This window comes from Chanodichthys erythropterus, chromosome 14 (genome assembly GCF_024489055.1).
Source record: "Chanodichthys erythropterus isolate Z2021 chromosome 14, ASM2448905v1, whole genome shotgun sequence".
NCBI classification, from domain to species: Eukaryota; Metazoa; Chordata; class Actinopteri; order Cypriniformes; family Xenocyprididae; genus Chanodichthys; species Chanodichthys erythropterus.
Genome location: NC_090234.1, coordinates 12,488,281 through 12,508,697, shown reverse-complemented (window position 1 = coordinate 12,508,697; position 20,417 = coordinate 12,488,281). Strand labels below are relative to the sequence as shown.

At 31.6% G+C, this 20,417-nt stretch overlaps 2 protein-coding genes across 9 annotated transcripts in view; one reads left to right on the top strand and one right to left on the bottom strand.

Moving 5' to 3' along the window:
• mospd2 (motile sperm domain containing 2) overlaps positions 1 to 32 on the bottom strand; it is a 25,408-nt gene extending 25,376 nt beyond the window's left edge. Inside the window, exon 1 of the mRNA XM_067409375.1 lies at positions 1 to 32. This exon is cut by the window's left edge and continues 154 nt beyond it. The gene's annotated coding sequence lies outside the window, so the exon portion shown is untranslated.
• The window catches only part of fancb (FA complementation group B), a 108,788-nt gene that overhangs the window by 894 nt on the left and 87,477 nt on the right, over positions 1 to 20,417 (top strand). For 2 of the 8 annotated variants that reach the window (XM_067409367.1, XM_067409366.1), the window contains exons 2-12: positions 141 to 253; positions 2,552 to 3,475; positions 5,261 to 5,416; positions 6,691 to 6,777; positions 9,070 to 9,198; positions 9,504 to 9,679; positions 11,226 to 11,608; positions 11,679 to 11,907; positions 14,140 to 14,517; positions 14,800 to 16,977; positions 17,295 to 17,494. In XM_067409367.1, coding sequence (XP_067265468.1) covers positions 2,591 to 3,475; positions 5,261 to 5,416; positions 6,691 to 6,777; positions 9,070 to 9,198; positions 9,504 to 9,679; positions 11,226 to 11,608; positions 11,679 to 11,907; positions 14,140 to 14,517; positions 14,800 to 14,827 — 2,451 coding nt within the window. In that variant the 5' untranslated portion in view covers positions 141 to 253; positions 2,552 to 2,590 and the 3' untranslated portion in view covers positions 14,828 to 16,977; positions 17,295 to 17,494. Of the gene's footprint in view, positions 1 to 140; positions 254 to 2,551; positions 3,476 to 5,260; positions 5,417 to 6,690; positions 6,778 to 9,069; positions 9,199 to 9,503; positions 9,680 to 11,225; positions 11,609 to 11,678; positions 12,541 to 14,139; positions 14,522 to 14,700; positions 16,978 to 17,294; positions 17,495 to 17,774; positions 18,000 to 20,417 lie in introns of those variants that run through there. The other 6 variants (XM_067409369.1, XM_067409368.1, XM_067409372.1 and 3 more) reach the window with 6 other exon arrangements.

The following is a 20,417-nucleotide window of genomic DNA, read 5'->3' as shown; positions in this document are numbered from 1 at the left end:
GCTTTTGCAGCTAGATAAAGTTGCTCTGATATGCTCTGGTTTATGAAAGGCAAATGATTGCATCATGTGCGATCTAAAAGCCTATGACAGCATCACTTGTTTGTGAAACTGTGATTGAACTGTTGCACTGTTTCTTTAAGAAATAGCCGGAAAACGAGACGTGCGGGAATTGCGCGCGCACTTTGAGGAAGAGAAGAAGCGTGTGAGAATATTTACTCGGATTCAGAGTAAAACAGAGTAAAGTGATGGAGAGGTACAGTATGAACTCAGACTCTGCTTTCTGTCTTGTGTTAACTCCGCGAGTTAATAGTGTGTCTCATATGTTGTGTCGTACGGAAGCCAACATGAGGAAAAAACATCATTTTTTAAATCATTATGACAGAAAAAGTCGAAGTTGTGAAGTACTAAGTCATATTTATAACACAAAAAGTCTAAATTTATGACATACTAAGACATTTATAACATAAAAAGTTGGAATTTATGAGATACTAAGATGTATTTATAAAATAAAGTCTAAATGTATGACATACTAAGTCAAATATGAATTGAAAAGTTGGAATTTATGAGATACTAAAATGTATTCATAACATAAAAAGTCTAAATTTATGACATCAAAGTTAATAATGAATTGAAAAGTTGAAATTATGACAAACTAAGACATTATAACATAAAAAGTCTAAATTTATGACATACTAAGTCAGTTATAACCAAAAAGTTGTATTTATAACATGAAAGTCGAAATTATGACATACTAAGTCAATTATGAGATGAAAAGTCGAAATGATGTGATACTAAGTCATATTTATAACAAAAAAGTAAGAATTATGCCATATTAGCTCATATTTGTAACATAAAAAGTCTAAATTTATGACATACTAAGTCAAATATGAATTGAAAAGTTGAAATTATGACATACTAAGACATTATAACATAAAAAGTTGGAATTTATGAGATACTAAGATTTATAACATAAAAAGTCTAAATTTATGACATACTAAGTCAATTATAACAAAAGTTGTATTTATAACATGAAAGTCGAAATTATGACATACTAAGTCAATTATGAGATGAAAAGTCAAAATGATGTCATACAACGTCATATTTATAACAAAAAAGTAAGAATTATGCCATATTAACTTATATTTATAACATGAAAGTCGAAATTATGACATACTAAGTAATATTTATAACAAAAAATCGGAATTATGACATAACCAAGTTATATTTATAACATAAGTTCAAATTATGACATTCCAAGTCAATTATGAGATAATAATTATGACATACTAAGTCACATTTATAACATTAAAATTTGAAATTATAACATACTAAGTCATATTTATAACAAAAAATGTCAAATACTAAGTCATTTATAACAAAAAGTCGAAATTAGTACATACTAAGTCAATTATGAGATTTGAAGTCAAAATTATGACATACTAAGTCATTTATAACATGAAAAGTCGAAATTGACTTACTAAGTCATTAATTTTTAACAAAAAAAAGTCAGAATCATGGGATACCTAAGTCATATTTATAACATGAAAAGTCGAAATTATGAAAGTCATATTTATAACAAAAAGTCAGAATTATACCGTACTAAGTCATATTTATAACATGACAATTTTGAATTATGACATACTAAGACATTTATAACATAAAAAGTCAGAATTATACCGTACTAAGTCATATTTATAACATGAAAAGTTGGAATTATGACATACTACTGAATTATGACATACTACGAAGTCAAATTTATAACAAAAAAAGTCAGAATCAGGCATACCTGAAATATATTTATAACATAAAAAAATTGAATTATACTATACTAAGTTAAATTTGTAACAAAAAAGTCGGAATTATGACATACTAAGTATTTATAACATTTATAACATAAAAATTCTAAATTTATGACATACTAAGTCACATTTATAACATTAAAATGTGAAATTATAACATACTAAGTCATTTATAACAAAGTCGGAATTAGTACATACCAAGTCAATTATGAGACGAAAAGTCAAAAATGTTAGATAAAAATTCGAAATTACAATATAATCAAATACATAATCAAAATTAACTTTTTATGTCATAATTTTGACTTGGTATGTCTAATTTGGACTTTTTTTCTCATAATTATGAATTTAAAAAGCATGATTTTGTTTTTTTCTGTGGCGGAAACAGGCTTCCATAATATCTTGCCCAAGTTAAAAATCAGTTACAAACTAACTGAAACTAATTTAATCATTTCTGTAGAAACCCATATATATAAACACTATTAACTGTTGCTTATCTTTTTATATTTTTAATGTTAATTTTAAAAGTCTTAGTCAATCATCATTGTATTGCATTGCATTATGTTTTAAAACTTTGATCATAAAACTAAGCATTTAAATATCATCTTGATGTTTATCTGCATTTTATGTGCTGTACTGTTATAAAGATCATCAGAATGTCATAAAAAATATATATCAGCATAATTTTGCTCAGTTTTAAGCAGTTTTTACTATATAAAAGTCTCAAGTGTCTTTTCACTTCTTTGCTCCTCCAGATTATCATGTGATTGGACTGTCGAGTGAATCATAAGGTGATGGCAGCAGAGCGGCTCATGGAAATGCTCTCGTTCGGAGGAGATGTGCTGGTTTTCCAGTGCAAGAGTTTAAGCTCAAAAAGCCGAGATCATCGTAAAGGCTCGGAGGTTTCGTTCTGCAGTCTGTCCTTCAACCGAGACTCGCAGGTCTTCTCCATTAGAGAGCGTCAAACACAGCCGATGCACAGGGACAGCTCTGCCGAGACGGCCCTCGTTCACTGCGCCGCTGCTGAGGACGTGCAACGGAGACACAAAGTGCCGTGTGTTCTGCTGAAACTGTGCAAGAAGAGGACGTCTGCGTTCAAATACATGCTTTACTCCGTGTGCACTTCCACCGAGGGAAAGCTTCAGGTTGAGTTTGCGTTGCCATACGAGATGAGAGACAATATTTCAATACTGCAGGGCCCCACGTTGGTTTGGAGTCACGAAAACTCAGTTTTTTATGCATCCTCACGGACCGGCGGTGTGAAGGAAGTACCAGTTCCCATGACCGTCAGGTTTATTGGCGAACTTCCTCTTCATCAGAGAAAACTAGTGATTTATGGCACCCGAAGTGATGTGAAAAACATACTGTATTTCATAGAAGAAGAAGAAGAGTCCTGTAACGCTGCATGTCTTGTGCCGGACGCTTACAGCGCTGTGATCCAGTGCATGATGGTTTTCTCCGCTGAAGAAGTCGGCGGCTCTTTTAAATCAGCTGTTCTGGCGGCCACAAGTATGAAACAGCTGGTTTGTTTTGAGAATGGTCTTCCTCGGGATGTTTGCCCTCTTCCTTACGAGCAGCCGCTGAATATTCGTCTGGTTCACGCTCTGAAGAACGACTGCCTCGTCGTCGTAACCTTCAGTCAGGGTAACGTCTGCGCTGTGTGGAAACACACTTTCCAGGTGAGCGTTTATCCGCTTTGAAGTATTAAAGTCCGCTTGAAACGTTAGTTGTGATTGTATTTACTATGGCGTGAATTTTGTGCCATACTTAAGCATTTGAAATTTATGACATACTAAGTCAATTATGAATTGAAAAGTTGAAATTATGACATACTAAGACATATTTATAAGTCGGAATTATCACATAAGAGACATATTTATAACAAAAAGTTGAAATTTATGACATACTAAGTCAATTATGAATTGAAAAGTTTAAGTTTATAGTATTATCATCATTATTATTATTATTAATTTATTTTTACATATTTATTTTAGTTATTTTTATTTTGTCCTTTTTTGTTTCTGTCATCTGGGACATTATTTCTGTTGTTTTATTTATTTATTTTTTTAAGCAAAAAAATACAGTTAAAATGGATTTTAAATAAAACATTTTTGTATTTACAGGAACTAGAATTGACAATATATTAAAAGAATAAAATAAAATAAAATGTTATTATTTCAGTTTTTGTAATTATTTTAATTAATATTACAGGATAAAGTTCTTAATTTTTTATTTTTTTTACCCTTAATACAATTATACAAAACTAAACAAAAGATTTATTATATAAAATATTATTATTGTTATTTTAATGTAACGGTTTATTATAATAATTATTAATATTACTATATACTATTATTTTAATTGAATATTATTAAATAATATTTTTTGTACTTAGCAAAGCTATGCAATACTTTTACTGTTTTATTTATTAGTTTTTCTATTATTATTTATTTATCTGTTTGTATTTATGCCTATTTATTGTATTATTATTTTTAATTTTTTTTTTTTTTAATTTCTATTCATATTTATTCATTTAGTTATTTTTATTTTGTCCTTTTTTGGTTCCTGTCATATGGGACAATGTTTCTATTGTAATGCCCTAATGACAGCTACTAATTTTTATTTATTTATTTTTTAAACAAAAAAATACAATTAAAATGGATTTTAAATAAAACATTTTTGTATTTACAGGAACTAGAATTGACAATATATTAAAATAATTAAATAAAAGAAAATGTTATTATTTCAGTTTTTGTAATTATTTTAATTAATATTACAGGATAAGGTTCTTAATTTTTTTTTTATTTAGTTATTTTTATTTATTAATTGTATCCATTTTCCCCCTATTGGCATCAGCTAATATCACAGCTCTTTAGGATTTTGTTTATTTTCATGACTTTTTCAAGTCTAGAAATCACACTTTTGAAATTCCTTCATGTTCAGGGTTTCCAAAACCGTAAAAATGTCAAGCTGACATGATGGTTTATCTTACTTTAAAGCTTGTTTTGTCTTATTTTAAATAATTTGAAATCATCTTGCGGCCAAAAAAGCATCCCGAAATGCAGTTTGTGACCTTACACTTCTTAAGAGGCTCGACGTGTTTAATAAACGATAAACAGGAAGCAGACTGCAGCTCTCTCTGGGCACATCCTGTCAATCACAGCACAGGAGTGTACTGTACAGGACTTACTGACGCACAGTATAAAAGCTGCTCGCAGGACTTGCATTTAAAGGTTACCAGAACATTTCAAAGCAGCAGAAAATGTCAGATTATATATTATCATGATGCATCGCAGCGTATGCAAATACAAGAGCTCTTTTAAGACAGAGACTTAAGTAAAACTTGCCATTAAATACATTTATTTTGGTACCTAGTGAACGTTTTCTTTTAAAGAAATAAACTTGCTCATTCAATATATTAATTAAGCCTCTTGAAGTTCATTCAGATGTGCTCTTGACGTCAGGTGGCGTCGTGTTGGACAGGAGTGCGTCAGCTGCTCGTCGATGACTTCGTGGGATGCGGGACGGATCAGATGCTGCTCGTGTTCGAGGAGCGGGATTCATCTGGAGAGCTGCTCAGCAACTTCCTGCTCACGGATCTGTGCGGCATCACTTACTCTGTCCGTCAGCGGTTCCATCTTCATCTCTCACTGCTGTTGTTTATATCACACATCCAGCTCTGTAGAGTTTGATAGAATTCACTCGACATTTATCAAAATAAGCTGAAACATTTCACATGATTAGTTGCATTTAATAGCTTCATTTATTAATGTTTTTACTCCACATGTGTGCAGTTTTTGGAGGATTTATCATATTTTTTAAATTTATATAAATAATGGTTTAGTGTGAGATTTGTGCCCATGTTTTGGAAAATGCAGTTTTAAAAGTAAAAAATGATCACTTTATCCAGTAGATGGCAGCAGAGCTCCACTATTTGCTGTTTGACTGACTGAAAGACTCTTTTCACAAGTATTTTCAGTTTGGTTCATATCTAAATATTATGAAATCACAATTTACAAAAAATAACTTTTTGTCAAAGTTTAGTATTTATTGTAATGAAAAAAAACATTTTTTGAATATTGTTACATGATGATGAGACCCCGCTTAGAAAATGGACAACATTCATCCACAAAATCAACATTATTGAAAAACTTATTTTTTTTCAGTACAAAAAAATGCTAAACTTTGATAAAAATTATTGTAATAATTGTGATTTCATAATATTTAGACATGAATCCAGCTGAAAATACTTGTGAAAAGAGTCTTTCAGTCAGTCAAACAGCAAATAGTGGAGCTCTGCTGCCATCTACTGGATAAAGTGATCATTTTTTACTTTTAAAACTGCATTTTCCAAAAGATGGGTAAAAATCTCACACTAAACCATGTCAAATTATCCATGTGACCCCCATGAACGAAAGTCAGAAATGTGGGTCTTTTATAAAGTGAATTTTACATAAAAAGCTGTTTTTGTATAAAAACCTTCCTCAACAAAATATTTATTTATTTATTTATATAAATGTAAAAGATATGATAAATCCTCCAAAAACTGCACAAATATGAAGTAAAAACATTAATAAACTGAGTAAAATTACATTTGTTTTTTTAAAAACAATTATTTTGTTACAAAATTACATTTTGTTGCCTGTCTGGAGACTCTAAAGAGCCTGAGTGTGACTTTTTTCTACATTAACATAAAAACAAGATATCGCTCAATTTTTATTTTTTTATTTTATTTTTTTTGTAGGTCTAGTGTTAACAACTGTACAAAGTTTCATGTCATTTGGACAAAGAAAATATTTTTTAATTGTAGCAAATGTCGTTTGGGGTCTAAAAAGACCCTATAAGGGTGAAATACATGAATTTGCTCTGTGTTAAATCTGTAAATGTTTTGCAGTGTGGACGATCAGACGTCCTGAACACATCAGATGCAGCGCAGGAGAACTTCCTCCTCACAGTTCAAGCGTTAGAATCCAGACTTCAGGTAACTCAACTCCACTGAGTGAATAAAATATGTAGAATAAAGATTCAATGTGGTTCAACTCGACTCGATTTTAATGAAACTTTATAAGGAGAAATTTTTCAAGTGATAAAGTATGTTTATTTCATAAAATAGAAACTTCATGATTTTGTCCATAACACAACAGTTCCAAGTGTTATTTTAATTAATTATTATTAAATAATATTTTTTGTACTTAGCAAAGCTATACAATACTTTTATTATATTATTTGTTGTTTTTATTTATCTGTTATTTTTATTTATTTTATTATTTTTCTGTTTATTGTATTATTATTAACTTATTTTTTATTTCTAGTCATTTATTTATTTATCTATTTTTATTTTGTATTTATCTCTTTTTTTATCAATTTTTTTAAATAAAAATGTGAGGATGACATGATGTAATCCTGATTCTTAGCTGGTTTAGCTTATTTTAAAGCTTGTTTCGTCTTATTTTAAATCATTTTTTATTTTAAAGCATTTTTATTAAAATAGTTTTCGTTTTATTTTTGTTAAAGTTTTAGTAATTTTGTTGCGTTTTTGTCATTTTTATTAGGTTTTGTTTTTAATAAGTTTTATTATTTTTTTATTTTAGTAATTTTAATACATCAAGTTAAATGTTTCAATGAAAACTACTTCATATTTTAGTTAGTTTTGTTTGCTTTAGTTTTATTTAACTATAATAACCCTATTCCAAAAAAATACTCCAAAAAAGTACAGACAATAATTAAAATGCATATCTCAATTTTTAAATACGAAGTAAAATTGTTTTCAGTTATGCACTTGAAGTTACATTGCAAAAGCATTGCATACAAGCTCCAAAAAAGTTCAATTTATACTATAAAAGTATCATATATGCACCGTATTCCAAGTCTTCTGAAGTCATGTGATGATTTGTCTCACATGTGACCTGTTGTCGTGCTCAGATCTGACACCTGCGAGAAGCATCAAACCTGATGCATTAACAAGCCCTTGTTTTTAATCTGAATGCAAAATTTGTGTAAAAGCATCACATGACTTCAGCAATACAAATCATACGGACTTTGGTGCTTTTTGTCCACACCTTCAGTTCTAAGTGCAAATTTGTTAATTTGTTTAGATATGCATTAAGATATGTGTCACGTAGGGTTGCAAAATTCTGGGAATTTTCAAAGCTGGAAACTTTCCATGGGAATTTACGGGAATATATGGGAATTAACGGGAAGAAATGGGAATTAAAGGAAATGAATGGGAATAAACAGCAGGTTAGCCTATAACAGGGCACTTGAATGTAGTTGAAAAAACATCTTGCGGCATAATTTTGGTTAAACCAATCAGATTTAATGCATTGTGCATCCTCCAGTCCATAACGTGCACATTTGATCCAAAATACAGAAAAATTGTAATATTGTGAAATATAACTACAATTTAAAATAATAGTTTTCTATTTTAATATACATTAAAATATAATTTATTCCTGTGATATTTTCAGCATCATTTCTCCAGTCTTCAGTGTCACATGATTCGTAACATGCTGATTTGAAACTCAGTTATCAATTATGTTGAATCAGTTGTGCTGCTTAATATTATTTTATAACCTGTGATACTTTTTTCAGGATTCTTTGATGAATAAAAATTTTAATATCAGCATTAATTTAAAATAGAAATCTTTTGTAACAATAGACACTACCGTTCAAAAGTTTGGGGTCAGTATTTTTATTTTTTATTTTTATTTTTTAAAGAAATTCATATTTTTATTCAGGAAGGATGTGGGAAATTTATATTAAAGTGATATTGTTAGAAAAGATTTATATTGAGTAATTTCTGTTCTTTTTAACCTTTTATTCATCAATGAAAAAGTATCACAGGTTCCCAAAAATATTCAATATAAATAATATAAAAAATAACTGTTTCCAACATTGATAATAACTGAGTATCAAATCCTCATATTAGAATGATTTCTGAAGGATCATGTGACACTGAAATTAATAACACATAACAATTGCTGCAATAAAAATATATTTATGTGAAAAATAAATAATTATTTCATGTTCTGACCAAACAAAATGTTTATATTTATGTTTTTATATGATACATTTTATATAAATTTCCCAAAATTTCCAATTACTTCTCATAAATTCCTGTTAAGTTTCCAAATTGGAATATTTCCAAAATTCCCCAGGTTAAGTTCCCTTGGAAACTTTCCGCCCCTTTGCAACCCTAGTGTCATGTTTCCATAATGCGTCATGTTAATATAACATCCGTTGTTAATAGTCTGTCTTCTTCTCTGCTGTTTAGAGCGGCCTGAACTTCCTTGAAGACCTTCAGAGAGACGTGGAGGTCAAAGACAGACTCATACTGCAGTCATTAGGGGCCTTGACTGACCTGGTGTCCGGCAGAGAACATGTGATATTCCCTCCAGAGCAGGTGCTTTCATAGTAATATCAAATAAAAACTGATTAAAGAGGACCTATTATGCCCTTTTCCATAGTCTTGATGTTGTTTTGGGGCTCTACATGTTGATTATTTTCCTCATATTGTCCATTGTTGCAGCTCCTCTCTTCCCAGTCTGTCAGTAACGCTCTGGGATGCGTTTCCCAAAGCGAACTGTGGTTCCGTTGTTACCAGTAGAGTTCAATGGGAGTTACGACTAATGATGCTTTGGGAAACACACCCCTGTTTAAACACTTTAACACATTTTTAGATGCAGTTTGTCTGTAACTGTGCCGTAGGAAGGGCTTGTTTCTCTGTGGGATGAAGAAGAAGATGATGATGATGCTGGAGATGAAGAGCATGATGGGATGCAGACTGAATGTGCTGAAGCTCTTCTGAACGTGGACAGAGTTTGGCAGAGAGTCATTGGACAGAGTTTGATTGTCGGTGTCGTTCTGAGACCCACAAATAACACGTATGTCTCTCCTGAAATATATAAGGCATGTTTTCTACTATGATTTTCACTACAGGATGAATCGGATTTAATATTTTTCATTTACACTATCGTTCAAGGCTGCGTTTAACCCTTGTGCGGTCTTTGTTTGGGGGCTACACTCAGGGTCTTTGGGGACCCCAGGCAACAAAATGTAATTTTGTAACAAAATAATTGTTTTTTTTTTTTTAAACAAATGTAATTTTACTGTGTTTATTAATGTTTTTACTCCACATTTGTGTATTTGGAGGATTTGTGATATCTTTTACATTTATATAAATAAATAAAAAAATATATTTTTTAAATAGGTTTTTATACAAAAACAGCTTTTTATGTAAAATTCACTTCATAAAAGACCCACATTTCTGACTTTCATTCATGGGGATAACATGGATAATTTGACATGGTTTAGTGTGAGATTTTTGCCCATCTTTTGGAAAATGCAGTTTTAAAAGTAAAAAATGATCACTTTATCCAGTAGATGGCAGCAGAGCTCCACTATTTGCTGTTTGACTGACTGAAAGACTCTTTTCACAAGTATTTTCAGCTGGATTCATATCTAAATATTATGAAGTCACAAAATGACTTTTTTGTCAAAATTTAGTATTTTTTGTAATGAAAAAAAAAATCTGTTTTTCAATATTGTTACATGATGATGAGACCCCGCTTAGAAAATTGACAAAATTCATCCTCAAAATCAACATTATTGAACAATTACAAAAAATGCTAAACTTTGATAAAAATCATTGCCATAATTGTGATTTGATAATATTTAGATATGAATCCAACTGAAAATACTTGCCATCTACTGGATAAAGTGATCATTTTTTACTTTTAAAACTGCATTTTCCAAAAGATGGGCAAAAATCTCACACTAAACCATGTCAAATTAACCATGTGATCCCCATGAATGAAAGTCAGAAATGTGGGTCTTTTATAAAGTGAATTTTACATAAAAAGTTGTTTTTGTATAAATACCTATTAAACAAAATATTTATTTATCTATTTATATAAATTTAAAAGATATGATGAATCCTCCAAAAACTACACAAATATGAAGTAAAAACATTAATAAACTGAGTAAAATTACATTTGTTTTTTAAAAAACAATTATTTTGTTACAAAATTACATTTTGTTGCCTGTCTGGAGACTCTAAAGAGCCTGAGTGCGACTTTTTTTCTACACTAACATAAAAACAAGATGTCACTCAATTTATTTTTAATTATTTGTAGATCAACTGTACAAAGTTTCATGTCATTTGGACAAAGAGAACATTTTTATTTATTTTATCAAACGTCGTTTGGGGTCTAAAAACCTTATAAAAGACCTTATAAGGGTCATTTGATCAAAATTACAGTGAAATATTATTCCAGTGTAAATCATCTGTTTTCTATGTGAATATATAGTAAAGTGTAATTTATTCCTGTGATTTTCAGCATCAGTCTTCAGTGTCACATGATCCTTCAGAAATCTGATATGATGATAAATTGATAATTTGCAGATCAAATGCTTTGTCTGTTCCTGAAGGTCTGTAAGGAATATCAGCGCTTCAGTCGTGGTGGACTCTTGTCAAACCGGAGCCGCTCCCGTTATGAACACTAAGATCCTGCGGTTTCCGGCGTCTGTCGCTCACGGCCCGTCAGCTGCGAAGAAGATCAGACGCTCTGATGGCGACAGTGGCGTATCAAGACTTGCCCTGGTCGCCGTCACTCATGTGGCTCCTTTATTAACCTCGGGCTGCATCAAATGTCCCATCATGCTCCATTACAGCACCAAAGAATCATCCGGATCCCCTCCTGGAGATTGCGCTCGGGTTTCTCACTACTGCGGGCAAATCTCAGTGGATCTAAGAGATATTTCCGCGGGGAAGCTTCATCCACGACTGTTGCAGGACAGCAAACTCAACACAGGTCAGATCCTGAAAGTCTTCATTGTAAAAGGCCTGAGAAATGAGAGTGATGTTGATGTTTGTGTGTTCAGAGGAGGCCAGAGAAGACCTGCTCAGTCTGGTGGCGGTGTTGGACGTGTGGTTTTTCATCGTGGAGTGCTGGGATCACACGCTGGCGGACGTTCAGGGCTGGTTGCAGGAGTCGCTGCGAGTGGAGCGGCTGGACGTCGACCCGCAGTTCACCGCAGACCCGTCTGACGTCAGGCTCTTCCGCTGGGAGCAGAAATCACCGTTTCAGGCCGTGTTGAGCGTCCGGTGCAGGTCCGTGTGTCTGTCCGTGTTTATGACCATCAGTGGAAGACACAAACATGAACAAACATCATTTTAAATGACCAAATCTAAAAATTTTATCTAAAAATTCAGGTTTATGGAGATGGACTGTGGTGCGGATCAAGTCCAGTGTTCAGTAGTTTTCTCTTGGTGTCTCTGTTCATGTGATTTTGTGTTCACCACCATTACTTTGCCCTGCTGATGATCATAAACATGGCGGATGAGCTTCGATTTCTATTTTAAGCATTTTAGATGATCAGTTAATACTGAATTTCATTTTGTTGCCTCACATGACTTCAGAAATGCAAAGCCATTAATTACAGTATGTGTGTATATATATTTATATATCGGGTGTGCCTCATACGTTCTGAAAATTGAAGCTGCGGGCTCTTTGATCGCCCCCTGGTGGCTGGATGCAGTACAGGTCATAAACCCCGCCCTCTCCATGCAAACGAACGGGACTTGAGTCAAAATAAAAAATAAATTACACTTCAAATAATATTTTCCGAAAGATGGTTTTGGTCATTTAAGGTAGTTTTTATCACGCTGATATATATTCAATTGTTCGTTTTTGTGATGATTTAGATTTTAGCTAGCAATTTGATGCTATAGAAACGGGGTGTGTCGTCATGATATATATGTATATATATATATATATATATATATATATATATATAGTTTTATATATATATATATATATATATATATATATATATATATATAGTTTTATATATAGTTTTATATTTTATACAAGATTATTATGTAATAGATAAACAGTTGATCGTGTGTCAAATTTTATTCTGTTCTTTCACAGAATTTTATTTTGCTTAAAAAAAATATGTATTTATGTAAAATTGTATATTTAACAATATTAAACAGTAGAAATGATAATCAAATACATTATATATTATTAATACTATATAAAATAATACTTTATAATATATATTTTTATAAAGTATTTTTTATTTCTATTTTAATATATATATATATATTTATTTATATATGTATTTATTTATATATATATATATATATATATATATATATATATATATATATATATATATATATATAGTTTTATATATATATATATATATATATATATATATATATATATATATATATATAGTTTTATATATAGTTTTATATTTTATACAAGATTATTATGTAATAGATAAACAGTTGATCGTGTGTCAAATTTTATTCTGTTCTTTCACAGAATTTTATTTTGCTTAAAAAAATATGTATTTATGTAAAATTGTATATTTAACAATATTAAACAGTAGAAATGATAATCAAATACATTATATATTATTAATACTATATAAAATAATACTTTATAATATATATTTTTATAAAGTCTTTTTTATTTCTATTTTAATATATATATATATTTATTTATATATGTATTTATTTATATATATATATATATATATATATATATATATATATATATATATATATATATATAAATATATATAAAATAAAGTATTATTTATTTGTTATTTATTTTTTCGTATGCATATATAACAAAGAAGCAACTTAATACAGCAAAGTAAATAAATTGTAAATGTATTTTCTAAATTAAACTAAAATAAGGTACTTGAATAAATTTACAAAAAAAAGATTCATTACAAATGAGGAATACAGAAATAATTTTAAAAATAATAATAATTTAGCGCCTTTTCCCCACTTTTGGAGCTTGACAAAAATGGTGACAACTTAATTAATGCCTTAAACTATTCATTTAAAACAACCTGGTGATGTATAATATAATATTTCCCAATTAAATGATTAACCAAAGCTGTCATGTAAAATGTATATTGAGTAATAATCGTAACACTTTACAGTAAGGTTAATTTGTTTAACTACATTAATATGAATTAACAATGAAAAATACTTCTAAAGCATTTATTGATCTTAATGTTAAACATTTACTAATGCATCAAAAGTTAATATTATTAACATGACAATGAACAGTTGAATTTTTGTTAACTAACATGATTTAAAAACTCAAATGTCTAGTTAATGTTTATTAATAGGACATTATTGTAAACTGTGAAGGTGTTTTTGTGTAAATGTGAAATGCATTGATTTATTTATTTGAAAAGAAACTGAATCTGCATGAGTGATTCATTTGAATCTGTTCATCCGAGAGCAAAAACAGAAACACGAACCAATCAATCTCTTTGAAATCTTTTGATGCGATGTGTTCCTCTTCTACAGGGACGACCTGCGTTTGCTGCAGTTCCTGCACTCGCTGTGTGACTTCCTGCCTGCGTCGCATCACATCCAGCTGCTGCAGAGCCCGAGGTCACACGGATCAGATCTGGTTCAGACTCTGGAGACGGAGATACGCACTATAATGCAGGACGTGTCGTCCGTGCTCCAGTGTGGGGAGGGACAAACGACAGGACAGGAGGAATCGGACGCCACCTCAGAGCCGCTCCAGAGACTGAGGGAGGAGTGGCAGAGGGAACGGGGGCGGTACCACAGCAGGCTCCGCCCCCTAGTGGACGCCACACCCTATAGCGGACTCGTGGAGCGGCTGATTGACACGCAGCTGGACGCTGATGAAGTCGCTCTGATGGAAGCGTCTCGTCTGTAGGTAAAGAAACACATTCAGATTCATTCCGAAATAACAGGGTTTGAAAAGACAAAAGTGACAGAATTTACATTTTTGGTTGAATTATTCATTTTAAAACATCTTGGTACAAGTGCAGAAGGAGAACATCACAGCCTGGTCAAATAAATAAAATAACGCATGTTGCTTTGCATTTTCTATAGGAAGGGAATATGAAATTCCATGAGCTTCTGCTGGGAGATTGTGCCTCTTAAGATTCTCCGGGGCTTCACGGCTCTAATACTTCTGTGACATTTCCACAGGAAACACTTAAGCCGCCCTCAGAGGTGAAGCGGCACAGCACGACCCAGTCAGTCACGCCTCGCCCTGCAGTTCGTCTCCGCAGGGAAACACGTGCTGCATGTGGAGAAACACACATCATTACTCCAGGACACATTTGTGTGTTTACTGTTGAAAATAAACGGTTGATGACTTTATGCATATATTCAATGTTGTAAATAAAAGAAATGTTATTGGACTACGTTTTACCAAAAATGCTGTTTCAAATTTCACATTTAATTTAGTGTTGCAAATTTACTAGTTATTTCTGAGTGAAAAATGTATATACTGTGTATAAATCTATATATAATACACACACATATATGCACACACATTTGCATATATATATATATGTATATATATGTTCATCAAGACTGCAATTATTAATAAATACAGTAATATTGTGAAATATTATTATAATTTAAAATTATGGTTTAAATATACTTTAAAATATAATTTATTCCTGTGATTTTCAGCATCATTACTCCAGTCTTCAGTGTCACATGATCCTCCAGAAATCATTCTGATATGATTTATTATCAATGTTGGAAGAAGTTGTGCTGCTTAATATTATTTTATAGATAAAAAAGTTTGAGGACAAACTTTAAGTTGGCTTGAAAAAGCTGGTCCAGAAAGTTTGAAGTAGTTTTAAAACTGTGAAGTTTGAGAGTTTTCAGTTTAAAAGTTTAAGTTTTAGTTTAGTAGTTTTGATAGATAGATAGATAGAGTCAGGGTACTTAAGGCGGTTGCTAGGGTGTTATGTGGTTGCTAGGGTACTTGGGGTGGTTGCTAAGATGTTGCTATGTGGTTGCTAAGGTATTCTGGGTGGTTGCTAGGGTACTCGGGGTGGTTGCTAGGCTGTTGCTATGCGGTTGCTAGGGTACTCGGGGTGGTTGCTAAGATGTTGCTATGTGGTTGCTAGGGTAGTCGGTAGGGCTGCACGATTAAGCGCATGAGATTGTCATGCGTGTCTCATCAGTAAAGCCGGTTCTGTGATTAGCGGTAAATGTCCATCACCTGCTTTCAAATGGAGCGGGTAAACAAGCTACACAATATCGTGTTCATAATCGAAGGCGGTTCATCTGCAATTACAAACGCGATATTGCGTAGCTTGTCCACGCATGACAATCGCATGAGATTAATCGTGCAGCCCTAGTAGTCGGGGTGTTTGCTAGGGTGTTACTAGGCGGTTGCTAAGGTATTCTGGGTGGTTGCTAGCGTGTTGCTATGTGGTTGCTAGGGTACTTGTGGGTTGTTGCTAGGGTGTTGCTATGCGGTTGCTAAGGTATCCTGGTTGGTTGCTAGGGTACTCAAGGCTGTTGCTATGCGGTTGCTAGGGTACTTGGGGTGGTTGCTAAGATGTTGCTATGTGGTTGCTAGGGTAGAAATAAATTATATTTTAAAGTATATTAAAATAGAAAACCATTATTTTAAATTGTTATAATATTTAACAATATTATTTTTTCTGTATTTATTATGAAATAAATGCAGCCTTAATGAGCATAAGAGACTTCGTTCAAAAACATAGTAATATTTCCAAACTTTTTACTGGTTGTGTATTTATATATATATATATATATATATATTCAGACACAAAAAATATATATTTTTTTATAAATATGAGGATCCTTATATGCATATATTCAATGTTGGATCATTTTACAAGAAAATACAATTTCTGTGTTTCTACTTTAAAATTCCAAGTTTAATTCAATGTGTTACAAATTTACTAGCTATTCACTACATCTTCATTGAAAACATTTGACAAGAATTAAAATGAGAGGATCAATATTTTACTCTTTGTGTGACGTTTTTTAACCAGTTGATATTGGATTATCACTTTACATTCAAATTCTAAGTAACAAAAGCCGTTTCTTTAAAAGCATCATCCTCGAGGAAGTGACATCTTTTTTGAGGGAAAATCTGTAAGTATTCTCGTGTCACTGGATCTGATGAATTCCTCCTTTCACATCTCAGGATTTGTTGTTTTTCTCTGTTCTGTGCTGCTGTTTGTCTGTGCAGGTCTGAATCTCTGTGGGATGTTGATCAATGAGAGAAGAACAGCCTGAAAACACGTTTCCCAAGAGGAACGGCAGCTTCGAACTGGCAGATCAAATGCTGCTGAGGTGTCTTGTGAGAATGAATCCTCAAATTGAAATATGGTGAGAATACATACTGAGGATCAATTACCTCTCATCATCACACACACACAATACTGAGATTTCATTCAGGACAGAGATGTTCTCTTGAAGAGGCAGAAACTGTCAGTAGTTTACAAATATTGATTTCTATACATAAATTCTGAGAAAAAAAACACTTTACTGTTGGTTACTGTCAGTTTGATTGCATCAAATATTTCATTATTTTCTGCATTTGTTTAATGTTGCTATTTCTGTCAAATAATCAACCCCATGATGTGATGTTTAATAACAGTCCACATGCGTTTCATTTAATCTGTGCTCTTCATTTCGTCTGCCAGACTCTTTTTTTCAGCTCCTCTGACACCGACAAGATAAACCCTGTTTTCAGACAGACCAGAGCAAATAGAAGCACCGCTGACAATATTTCTAACAATCATCCACTTCAAGTGTCCTCGCTGCTGCCAGCGTTACCATGGAAACCAGCATCAGCACCGCAACACCATCCGTCTGGAGATCATGTCTGAGATCAGTCAGAAAGGTGAGCGTGATGGTCTTGTAATGTGTTTATTTTCTTGCATTTATTAATAGAAACATTTCCACTGTAAGTAAAGGTTGAAATAAGTTTTAGTTTGAGTATTTAAAGAGTATACAGTAAAAACGATTATATATATATATATATATATATATATATATATATATATATATATATATATATATATATATATATATATTACACTACAGTAAGCGAGATCGATATTAGAATATCTACAAAATAAAAACGGAAATCGAGGGTAATGCACGTATGATTTCACTGATAGGCGATGCACGGATACAGTCCGTGTCCTGGTTAAAATTGCTTATTTCTCTGGATTTAAACATTCTTGGAAACATCTGGGATAATGTAAGTACACAAGTCAATAAAATATATAACACTGTTCTAGTGGTTTTTGGATATTTTAACCCAAAAATCTTACATATTGTGCCTTTAAGGCCTTTCTGCATGCAGTGACACTATCCTTCCACTAAATGTGAAATACCTCTAGCTTTAGTTTTACTATATAAAGACTGTACATTAAAATCATTCTAATATGCTGATTTATTATCAATGTTGGAAACAGTTGTGCTGCTTAATATTATTTTATAACCTGTGATGCTTTTTCAGGATTCATTGATGAATAAAAAGTTTAAAAATATTAGCATTTATTTAAAATAGAAATCTTTTTGTGACAATAAACACTACCGTTCAAAAGTTTTTTCTTTCTTTTTTTTGAAAGAAATTAATATTTTTTTCCGGCACGGATGTGTTAAATTGATAAAAAGTGATAGTAAAGATTTATACTGTTAGAAAATATTTCTTTTTTAATAAATGCGGTTCTTTTTGACTATTTATTCATCAATGAATCCTGAAAAAAGTATCGCAGTTTCCAAAAAATATTAAGCAACACAACTGTTTCCAACATTGATAATAATTGAGCAGCAAATCATCATATCAGAATGATTTCTGAAGGATCATGTGACACTGAAGACTGGAGTAATGATGCTGAAATTTCAGCTTTGCATCATAGAAATAAATTATATTTTAAAGTATATTAAAATAGAAAACCATAATTTTAAATTGTAATAATATTTCACAATATTATTGATTTTTTTTGTGTTTATTATGAAATAATTGCAGCTTTGATGAGCATAAAAGGCTTTGTTTAAAAACATTAAAAATAGTAATGTTTCCAAACTTTTGGCTGGTAGTGTATATACCCAAGTCAATAAAATATATAACACTGTTCTAGTGGTTTTTGGTTATTTTAATCCAAAAATCTTACATATTGTGCCTTTAAGGCCTTTCTGTATGCAGTGACACTATCCTTCCACTAAATGCGAAATATCTCTAGTTTGTTGTAAAGTTGTAATAAGTTTAAGTTTTACTAAGAGTGTACATTAAAAACAAATGTGTGTTTGTATAGATATATACTTACATATATATATATATAATTTTTAAAAATAAATTAATACTTTTATTCAGCAAGGACACATTAAATTGATCAAAAGTGCCACTGCATCAAATCAATACCTATGGTTGTGTTTGTTCTGTTCAAATAGAGGCGAACAGTGAACCGATCTAGCCGTTTTTAAGGCCTTTCTGTATGCAGTAACACTATCCTTCCACTAAATGCGAAATACCTCTAGTTTTGTTTTCTTCCAGCTGCACTCCGTTTTTCGGGCTGCTCCTTTAAAGGAGCAAGTGTGCTCGTTATACCATGGCATCTAACTATTTTACTTAATCTGTGTTAAACGCAAAGGAGCAACTGTGTCTAAAGTGCTGGAAAAGACAGAGTCAGTAGTTTGTTGCATATATAGGTATGACTGTAAATCAGGATTATAAGCTTTAGTAGATTATGCATTAAAAACCTGTATAAAAAAACTCAATATTTTACTACTTTTATTATATTTCCAAAATATTTGAATCAATTGAAAATGTATTTTATTTATTTTTTTGTGTGTGTGTGTGTGTGTGTGTGTGTGTGTGTGTTTGTCCTAATATCACTTCCCATCCAAATACAAAACAAAAGTCAGTTCCTTAATGACGTCATCCTGCAGGAAGTGACATCATTTTGTTTGTTCAACTTGTTTGATCAAATGGCACGGATCAAAATGAAAATCATGAGCAATGACTGACTTAGGCTCATAATTGTTCTTTTTCTTTTCATTCTGTAAATAGTTATGATTCATAAAGTATCTAGTCTAATATATATGCTTTTACAGAAATACAACAAGCAGATTAATGAAGTTACAGAGTTGAAAAGGTTCATCAGAGCAGGAATACTTTAAACGTTGGTGAACAGTATTATTGCATCCCTCATCTGTTGCAAGCTCAGTTTCTCAGCTCGAGTTTCAGGATGATGCAACATTGTCACATCTGAGAGAATATAATATGTTCATCCAATACATTTTTAAGCAACATATAAACCACAAATATCTGGGAGGTTTTGGAGGCTCTTAAAAAGTGGATTCATTTTTTTTTTTTGCCTGTTCAATTAAAACGTCACAGATTTCATGTGTGCAGTTTATTGCAACATTTTTATTACCTAGCGATTTTTGATCTCCAATAACTGGCTCAGCAGACGTGAAATATGAATATGTTCAGCATATGCAGCATTTAATTGGTTTGATTATGTAAACAACTGATTATGTCACAGCAATGAGAAAACGGACAAATCTACATCATACCGTACCTTAATGAGAGACAACGTGATACAGATCCGAAGATGCTTTTCATCTGTGATCTTCATTATTATGTGTTCTTCAAAATACAAAGCAATTAAGACGACAGCTGAGAGAAAACTTCTGCACGTCATGTCATGGATAAAGGTCTGTGTGTGCGTGTGTATGTGTGTGTATTACACTATATTGTATATTTATATTAAAAATGAAAATTGTATATATTTTGTAAAATATATATCATA